General features: G+C 35.7%; 1 protein-coding gene across 1 annotated transcript; it reads right to left on the reverse strand.

The window, feature by feature from the left end:
* Positions 1 to 1,325: 1,325 nt before the first annotated feature.
* LOC118818737 lies at positions 1,326 to 10,408 on the reverse strand. The gene is made up of 5 exons (XM_036586103.1): positions 10,084 to 10,408; positions 8,767 to 9,111; positions 8,308 to 8,361; positions 5,417 to 5,539; positions 1,326 to 1,495 (listed from the first exon to the last, which is right to left on the reverse strand). The coding sequence occupies exons 1-5, from the start codon at positions 10,133 to 10,135 to the stop codon at positions 1,344 to 1,346; spliced, it is 726 nt and encodes a 241-aa protein (XP_036441996.1). The 5' UTR covers positions 10,136 to 10,408; the 3' UTR covers positions 1,326 to 1,343.
* Between the last annotated feature and the right edge of the window lie 479 nt (positions 10,409 to 10,887).

Here is a 10,887-nt window from a genome sequence, read left to right on the forward strand (position 1 = left end):
TTGATGCTCTAAATCAGGGGTGTCAAACTCAACCTCTAAAAGGGTCATATTAAAAAATCTCAGCAAATCTGTGGGCCATCTGTGTTTTTACTTAATTTGCACTTAACATTTTGCCATGACCAGAACGGACCACTCAAAATATGCCAAAACTGCAACAATATTCAAAAATAATTCTAAATAAATTGTTTTAGGTAGTTTTTTTTTCAAAACTGCCTGTTTGCTTTAACTAAACACCAGATATATTTTCTTTTTGTGTAACCGCTGGCCCACGTTGCAGTGCATGCTGGGGATTGTAGTGCATCTCAAGGTAAAACGGGCTAATAACAATAGAAAATTAAAGTAATTTTGCGGGCCGAATAGGATTGTGCCACGAGCCTAACTTATGTTTGACACATGGGCTCTAAATGGTTGAAGTGTGATTAACAAGTTTTTCTTAGTCCAGTCTGATACAACCAAAGTGCTTTTAAGCAACACTGCAGCGCAATACTGGAGCAAATCCACTGGGTGGCAGCACTGACTAGGCAATATCTCCAACTGTCCACTTTTCTCTTGTGTGTCAAAGATGTATTAGTGTTCCACGAGCGACTTTGTAGTGTCTGCCATGACTGGTAGCAGATGTTCCAAATAGAGCTGATTTGTTCACTTGCTTTTAGCAAAAGTAATAATAAAATAACAATAATAAAATATCAACATAAAATACAGTAAAATTATCAACAGAATAAAAAAGTTAAGGAATGTTTAATGTGCAGACGTGGATATACAGATGACCTGTAAAAGACTCTAGCATGTCTGCTAACCTCCAATAATGTTTCTTCAGCAATAATGTTTCTATAGCAACAATCTTTCTGCAAAAAGGAAAAAAGAATTAAATAAAAAACAAATAAATGAAATGAATGCAAAAAATGTTCACAATATACAGCTGACCTGCAAAAGACCAAGAATGAAATGCACACAACACACAGTTGTACTGATTTATTAAATATATATATATTTTAAAAACATTTTTATTGACCTTTGTTAATATTTATATAGAATATTATTTAGCTTTCTGAATCATCACTGTTTCTACAAACATTCATTAATGCATCACTGTGTGAATATACTGATTTGTGTTGATTTCATTTATTATTCATTTTTCATTGCATCTATTAATTTGTGTGTGCTTTATTTTAAATGATTTTTAAGAAAAGAAATCATTCTTTAATTCTTCTTTTTGACAGACGTCTTTCATGCCAAACGAACCTGAACGAAGCTTGTGCTGATCTGGATTCAGTCATCCAGTGGCAGAACGTTGCACAATGAACAGATAAGGATCAGAGAAGAGAGTCCACATACGTTTGTATTCATGGGTTCAGGTGTCGGCCTTTGGGACGACTTGTGTAATGTGATCTCGGAGGGTCTCTTTGCTTCGTCAGGTTGCCTTTTTCCACCGATATGCTTGGACGAGGAGAACGGTCCTTCATACGTGCCGGTGCGTTCTCATAAATAGGGCTCGCTAGAAAAACACACACTTTTTTTTAGGTGTTTGTATATTATGAAGCAAGATTAATGTACAATGAACCAAGTAAAAAACAAACAGTGAAAATTGCAGTGCTCAACCCAAAACCGAATAAAAAGACATACCTCAGTAGGTATAGGGGAAGACTCAATTTAATGTAAAGTTAAAGACCACGCCTCAAAATGCATCACTATTTATTAAAGGGGAATTCCACTGATTTTTTCAAATTTCTACATAGTTCAATCACTGAGATGTAAACAAAGTCATTCAGAGTGGTTTGATGTGAAATAGTTCATTATAGAGGAATTTATTGTCTCTGATTTCTTTACAGGGGTGTTGATTAGTACTGGGGTCGAAATGTCTACAATGCAAATATAGCCATTTTATTTACTATAACTTTCGTGAGAGACTTTAACTCTTTAGACGTCTGGTTCCTATCACCACCAATATGAACAACTCTGATTAACTATGGTTCTCTGGAATGGAGCATTTCACATCAAACCACCCTGACTAACTTTGTTTACAACTTAACCATTTAATTATGCAGAATTTCAGAAAAAAAACAGTGGAATTTCCCTTTAAGAGATGTCAGTTGTAAAAAAATAAAAAAGCCAATGTCGTGGCTTAGCTGGCCTTCATCAGGGCAAAAGACAAAAACTTTTTTTTCCTCAGGTTGTGCACTATGCTCTGTATTCTAACACTAGGTACTATGTTCTTCTCTCTCTAAAGTCTGTATTTTTGTAAGGTGTATTGTCTCAAATTGACAATTATATTTAGCATTAGACAGAAATGATAAATTACCATGCAGTACCTCACATCATAGAATCACACCTAGCTTGATCTAGCAAGTTAAAATCAGCTAAAACATGCATAGTTACCTAACATAAAAATCTTTATCTTTACACATACTGCAAAGAGCCTAATGAACATAATGATGCAGTTATTAAAATACAAAGACATATAACAACGCTACCCCACTCCCACCCCACCCCACCCTTTTTCACTTAGCGTTTTTTAAATGGATTTCACAAAAATCTTTACTAAAAATCACATAATAAATAGGTGTGCACTGATATGGGAATTGTTTGCTGATGCCGATATCCGATATTCAATATGTGCATATCTGCCGATGCCGATATCAATGCTGATACATAAACATTTTTGAAATGTAGAAGTTGAGACTAAATCCACCTGGGTTAGCATTACAGATAAATATAACATTTGCTTGTTTACCATTACAAATGATGAAAACTGAGTAAAAGTGTAAGAAAAATGTTTTAGCTCAGCAGTCAGGAATCACCTGAACAATCTGCTCTTCTGGAGTACAATAAATATAAGTACAATAAAAATATCAGTTAAACAGCTGTCCGATGTTGATATGACAATATCATTGTGTATCACTAATTATAAACAATACTGAATGACTGAACAGTTAAAGTGAAAGTTTTCACTGTTAACATGTGCTTTCGGGTTGCTTTTCTTTAAATGACGCACTTGCATGCTAACAGACTAACAGACTGCTACATATGTACCACTTAAGTAAAAGAGGTGAGTTTCAAAGCAGTGTCCACATGCTTTATATGCTTAAGAAGAAGCAAGGTGTTTCCTGTCATTTTAGCAGAGGTGCTCTGGAATTCAGCTGATGGACAGATGATGGACACCATGAAGTATCATATTTTCATAAATCTGAAACACTGGGAATTTTCCTTTACTGTATTTGCTAAGAATTTGCTCTACCATAGGCTGACTAGGCCTGTCATGACCATGTAATATTAGGTGATGATTAATTTCCATGTAAATAATTCTTATTAACAATATAGTATGCAACTATTAAAGTACAGGTCTAAAGTGGCCCCAAACTGGCTGATCTTGCTTACTAACTGTTGATACTTAATTGTGTCCAACTGAAAACAGACGCAGCTCAAGCTCAAATGAACAAACATTACTCGGCGCTGCACTCAAAAGGTGTTAAAGCGCCAGTTGGTGCTTTTTTTCGGAAGACCCAAAGTCGTAAAGAATGTGTTTTCTGCTTTCTTTTATATACATGTATTTCCCTCTTAACTGACGAAAAGGCACCAAAGTCATGCTCTGTTTGTTGCAACATAAACATATGATTGTGAAAGCTAACAACTGTGGAACACAACCGCAATCAGCTCAAATAACTGCGGTGAGCTCAAACAGAATATTAACAATATACCACAGCCTACTTCATTTTCCAATGTGAACTCACTTCTTGTTTTTAAAAATGGCTAGCACACTAAGTAAGTACTCGATTTGAGACATAGGAAACGTCAGGTGATCTTTATAAGATCATATAAAGCAATGATGCTTAAAACTAGACAAATGATCTGAGATTAAACCAGGATGTTACAATTAAAAGTCCTATAGAGAACAAATAGGACTTCACTGATCAATGCTAGGAACACCAATAGACAGAACAAGGCCATACTTATTAAGCAAGTTAAATTTAGTCCTATGTAAATAAAGTAATATACTCCGAAGACTTATATGGAACAGTCACATAATAATAATAATAATGTAAAATGTGCCAAATAACATAACTGATTAAAAACAAACTGCTTGTATAGTCTTTATCAGTTTTATCAAATGGTCAGCTATGCACTTTGCAAGATAAGGGTCTCAGAAAAGAGGACAGCTCGCTCTGCATTCACACGCTGCACACCAGCAGTGTTACCACAGATAGACTTAAGCACCCTACCATATCTGACATATTCGTCTACATCTCAGTCTGAGTCTTCATAACCACACACCACCTACACGCTCATTCAGCGCTCCACCACGTCCCAGGAAAGAGCACGCCTGACCTCGAACACAAGCCTAGCTCTCGGGGTGCATGACTTTTTTTTAAATGCAACCACGTTCAGTGATCATACCTCCTGCTTTCATTGCTGTTTTCTGTCTAGTGTTATAAAAGGAATACTCCTGTTTAATCTAATCTCTACCTGGTGCATCTGTAGCATACAGGCAGTTTCTACAGGTAGTAACGTTGACGCATTTCCCAGTGCTTAGAAAACAAACAGAAAATCTGTTGACTTAAAAATATACTGGGGGTAGACAGATAAAAATGCACACTGGCCGCTCGGGCCACCAAGCCAATGGATCTTGTGGCAAAAAACCAGTCTGGTGATGCTCTGAAAAAGGACAGTTTTATTGAAAACTACAATTATAACAACTGTGGTGACCGTGGTGGTCCTGCCACCATCCAGTCTAGGTTATAATATAAGGTACTGTTTTGCTACTGCAGCAGTGTAACCCTAGCTTATTTAACTCCTTATTTCATAGACAGATACAAGCAAATGTCAGCATATCTAACGCCAAGTGGCCTCGGCAGGGGAGCCATCATGGTCACGGTCACCACACCACCATGTTATATCAAGGCAACTATCAAGGTGGTTACTCTTTTGTCTGGTTAGTCCAACCAAACAAGTTTGTTAAAAGGGAAATAGTATATAAAAATCCAAGCCAAGTGGCCACTCGGGCCACAATCTCTGCATTTTTAGTGTCCAAAATGTAAAATCTGGTGGCCAGTAAAAAAAACAGAAAACACTGATTCAAAACACACTTATTATGGACAAATATGGGCAATTGCTTTAGCATCTGCCCATTGGCTTCCATTATAAGCATATTTCAGATCAACAGGCTTTCTGTTTTTTACTGTACAGTAAAGAACAGAAGAAAACCTTAGAAACACCAGTGAAACACCTCAGAATTACTGTCCATAGTAACTGACCGTATGCTACAGACGCAGCAGGTAGAAATTGAACGAAAAGAGGTTGAAAAATGCAGAAGTATTCCTTTAAAGTCTGGAAGCCAGTCAGTCTGGCTGTAGGAACCTGTGTTTTTATTGCTATTGTGTGTCGTGGTCAGAAAGTATAACCTAAAGAGATGTTTCAATACCTCTTTTTCTGCGGAATAGCCATGCAGTGGCTATGACGATTACCAGCGCAACACACACCAGCGTCGAGGCTGTCCACAACAACCAAGCAGTGGACTCAGGGCTTGGAGGTCCAGGGGTTGTCACTATTGGAATGAAGTCAAGAAGAAGAGCAATACTGAAATTCTTAATAATACATAACATTAAAACTTCAGGATTCTTATACCGAAGCACATTACTACATCATAGAGTCAAAATTCTGTGTGTTCCAGGGGTGAAAGTTTCTTAGCACCTTATAATTCGATTTTTAATCAGGCTGCCATGATGCGATTACAAAATGAATCTTTACGTATCTTGATTTTTCATACTCGCATGCAAAAGTTTAGGCACTCTCAAGCAAATGACGTTTTATTGATTTTCTAAGTGAAAATAAGTTAAGACATCCTATACAGAGAACAACTTCTCCATATTTTTTTTTATACCAAATTACTGTTTATTTACTCATCAGAGAAAAAAATATATAAAAATATATAAAATATAAAAAAATCGTGCACTAAAATTTGTGGAAGAGGATGTGTTCACGTATTTTCACTTAGAAAATCAATTTGACTAGGAGTGAACTTTTGTTGTTTGTATGTACACGCAGGCTACACTATGATTTTTTTCTCTTATTTGTCCACCTTCATACATAACATTAGCTTCGCTGAATTTTTTACGTCTTTATGTTTCACCGTCTAACAGATTTAAGCTAAGAGTTAAGTGTTATATGCCCCATATAGTGTTTATATTTCATCATAAATGTTTGCTACTCAACATTTTTCACATTAAAAAATGCAAATCCAAGTATGATGACGCAGAACTCTCATCTACGGAATAATTCTTTGGTTACCTCCTGTAGTATCTTCACTGGTTCTCAATAAATGGTAGTTCTTTTCGTTATTTCAACACAGTTTCAATATAATTTCAGTACAATTTCTGCATTTTCATGGTCCTAACCCAGTAACTAATATCACATGGAGGGCTGGTTTTGCAGACAGAGATTTTTTTGACCAGTTTTACAATAATAATTTTCTTATGGAGCATCTTTCTATTTTCTTTTTTTATGGGTTTTAATGCAGTCTTCTAGGTATAAACTAACAATGATAAAACTATCACATAAGCGCTGTATTTTCTACTGTGAGAAGCTCTGTTTACTAAAGTGGTTTGAAGAAACCGATTATTTCAAAATATATGAATAAATAAAGTAAAATGAAGTGAGTTGGTTTCCATAAAACCGACAGTTATTTTAGTTATTTCAACATATTTTCAACATGATCACCAGTGGTGACTACCTGCATTTTCTGTATTTTCATTGTCCTCACAAAGTAACTCATCAAAATAACATATGTAGGGCTGGTTTTGCAGACAGGGATTAAGCCTAGTCATAGACTATATTTTCCTTTCGATGGAAAATCCCCATTCAAAGTCCTGTGTAGTCCAAAACTAGGCTTAATCCTTGTCTGAGAAACTGCCCTGTTGACACGTGATTAGGCCAGATTCTCAGCTAATGTGATTGCCTCCTAAATGAATCCCTTTGGCGATGTACAGAAGCATGTGTTTTCCTTCGTTTTCTACGCAGCCCATTTTTTTGCTTGTGGTGTTGCGAAGCACATAAATGGTTATTTCTGTTTTCAGTTCAACTTTCACTGTAAGAAAAGGAAAGAGCAGTTTTTGCAGCTCTGGAGCAGCAGTCACTATAAAATGATGAAGAACAAGGCCCCAATCTCCAGATGACCACTTAAGAACGTAGATTCACAAATGTCATTAAAGGTGCTCCAGACATTGCAGCATGATGAGTGTGGAAACAGTACAACGCAAAATACGTAATTCAGTTTTATGTAAAGAAGTTTGAACATCCTCAGTTAAATTACACTTTAAGACAAGTTAACGTATTATTTACAGGGAACAAATTTAACTTATCAGCATTTTGCTGAGTTTTGCATAATAGTAAAGCTTACAGAAAAATATGCTTCACATGTGAAGTGTCTAAAAACCACAAGTGCTTCCAAGTAAATCGCTGCTGTTGGAACAAAACCTTGTATCTCCATTTTTCTGTTTTTGACATCATTTGAAAATGCATGTTGCCCTTTACATTATGTGTAAATTTCACTGTGAATGGGCCAAAAGAAATTACCCAAAATTACTTCCATTGACTTGCATTAAAAGTAAAGTCATTTTTTCCTTTTCCTGTAAAGTTACTGTTTTGAAGACACAAGGTTTTATTCCAACAACAGCGAAATACATGTGAATAACATGTGATCACATTATTCAAATGTGATATAAAATGGCAACACTTTTCTTGTGGTTTCACATTCACATTTTTTTGGGGAAAAGTAACATGAAGTATGCAAAAGTCACATGTGAAATTCATTTTTCTGTAAGGGAAAATAAAACAAAAAACATAAAATGTGCCATAACTTTTGAACAGGCCATATTTTATGTTTTAGTTTTGCGTCAGATTAAGCAAATAAGCAGTAGTTGTGCATTAAATTGTGCAGAAGTGTGTTCTCTGAAGAGGATGTGTAACTTATTTTCACTTAGAAAGTCAACAAAACGTGATTTGACCAGGGGTGCCCAAACTTACGCATACAACAGCAAATGAGCTTTCCAGGACTGGAAGTGAGAACCGCTCTGCTGTAAAAATCCCACACACTCTCACAAATTTCTCTATCAGTTAACACTGCAATGCATCAGCAAACCAGGTTCAGTGCAGTGACTGGCAAAATGCTGTGATAATAATAAGCATGGTTTTCAGCCTGTCTTATTAGATCTGCAATAAAATTCAAAACAAGTTCATGTACTGATGATGTGCCTCGGGTGACTACAGAAGAAGCTTGCATTGAACAAACAATCAATCAAAGATTTGATTATTTACCACATGTTGTAGTTGCAGCTGTTGTTGTATTAGTCCTGCTCTTTGTGGTTGAATCTGATAATAGGAGATAAGACAAATACAGTATTACGCAATATAACCCAATTTTGTGGTTATGAGATTCTATCATGATAAATATAAAGATATCTACTTTACAGAGTGCCTCAAAGGATGATTTATTTATCCAACTATAAGAAATGTAAATGGTCCGGTCAAATTCTTACAAAGAGGTTATTTTTAGGGTGTTTTAACAAGAGACGTAGTGAAAAATTAGTTCATTTGTCCCTAATTTTAAAAGTATCCTCCTTACATGAAGTAGTAATGTACACAGTAAATAATATGTAAATGCATGTATATGAGAACACAGGTTTACACTTTCAGACATGTTCAGACTCTTTATTAATTCTTCGGGATTCTCTCATACTTCCTACTGAAATCTTTCCTGTTTGACACAGTACTTACCGATGATCTTTAAATAAGATCCATTACTCTGGAACTGCACAAGTACAGGAATATCCTGTGTAACCTCGCAAAAATACCATCCGCTGTCATTAGACAGAACCTCTTTAATAGTCAGTCTTGACCAATTGTCTTTTTTTTCTTGGTGATATCGTTCATCATGGACTTCTATCTTCTTAAATCTGCTGAAGTCAGGTGTGTCATTGAAATACCAGTTCACTTTGAGATGTGTAGCATTTATCTGGAAAGTGCAGTTGATGATTGCAGAGGAGCCTAAACACGCTTCAACTGTCGCTGGTATCAGAGGTTTAACTGTGTCCTGGATTGTGCTTTTAACAATCACTCCCACTGTAGAAAAAAGCAGAAGAATTAAAAGTCAACTGGAAAACTGGGAAAACATGAAACACAGCAAGTCAACAAAAACATAATGCAGAAAACATTTTCTCCATCATGATCTTAATTCTGTTGGCTGAGATGTTAGAGAAGTGATGAGCAATTTTAGCGTGAACTGCTCAGTGAGATACGACCAATGTATTCTAAATGATCAATAGAAATCACAGACAATGTTTGTACAATCACAAATTAATTGTGTAAGTTTATCATTATTATTATTATTATTATTATTATTATTATTATTTTAACTAGTTTTACAATTTTTTTATGCAGAGTATTTTTGTTTCAGATTTTCTCTCCATTTTCTGGGTTTTTCATGAAATCTTCTACATAAAACTAACCATATATATATATATATATATATATATATATATATATATATATATATATATGGTCAATGGTTCTACTGGTTCTATTCGAACAATTCTACCATAGTTTCTATATAGAACCATTTCATGCTTAAGTGGTTCTTTGCATGGTGGAATGGTTCTCTGTGGCACCAAAAAGGGTTCTGCTATTGTTACGATTTCTAGCTTGTACAAATATAAGGCCCCATTTTGGTGTTACATGAAACCATTTTCAATCTAAACAACAATTTGACTATGCAGAGAACCATTTAAGCATGAAATGGCTCTATATAGAACTATAAATGGCTCTATACAGAACCACTGCCCTTACTAAAGAACCCTTGAGTGTGTACAAGACCATACTATCATGTGTGAGAAGCTCCGTTTAATCAAACATTTTAAGGGAACTTATTAGTGCAGGATTTATGAATAAATAAAGTTTATTAAAGTCATACAAACCTATTGATATCCATAGAAGCGATAAAACGCATTCATAAAAAAGAGAACAAAACTGAGTTACTGTCTACTTTTATTAGCCTTAGCTACATTTCTTAGCTAAGGTGAGTGTATTCTGTCTGACCTGTGAACATCAGCAGAAAGGGCAGAACGGTCCTGACGCACAACCTGTCCATTCCTCTAGCCGAGAGAAGCTGCGTCCAGAAGCTTCTGGTCTGACCAAAGCAATGAGCATAGATCCACAACGAGTGTCTTCAGAGGAGCCACATCCACAACACTGAGAGTGAACGAGCCGTGCCACAATAATATTATACAAAATCCTCTAATTATACTGTGTGAAAGGTTACTAACGTGCTGCTTACTGGTTTGTGGGCTTTTGCCTGAGCAGTCAGTTAGCTAGGCAGGTTCCTTTGTGGTCATACTGAAGAGCCCGAGCTGAAAAAAAAGAACAAAAACCTAACAAGAGGGAAGTGACTGCACAAGAGAGCTCGCTTTCACTGATCGCCACAGTCTACCGAGGGTAGATTCGATTCCGTTTTACAGAATCGATTCTCCAATGAATCAATCGTCCGGTTCACAGATTCACAAGTTTTTGTTATATTATACAATTATCATCATAAAATATCACATCGCTGTGAAAGATTATTATTTAAATAAGCTTCACCATGACGTAAAATTTGAGCAGACGCTCCAAAAGTCTGTAGTAGAACCGACTCAAAATAGCGGTTCATTCTACGGTCTAGCGAACAATTAGAAATGTGATATTTTATTGTAGAATGTAACATAAAATATAACATAATTGAGAATAAATGCTAGTAGAAATGAGTTTAACACTGAAGCACTGTGTAGGCTAGGTATTCCAAAAAATTTTATTTGGACTTGAACCGTTTAGAACGATTCGTTCTAGCGTTTTATGAGGGAAAAATAG

The sequence above is a fragment of the Colossoma macropomum genome, unplaced genomic scaffold, assembly GCF_904425465.1.
Source record: "Colossoma macropomum unplaced genomic scaffold, Colossoma_macropomum, whole genome shotgun sequence".
NCBI lineage: Eukaryota > Metazoa > Chordata > Actinopteri > Characiformes > Serrasalmidae > Colossoma > Colossoma macropomum.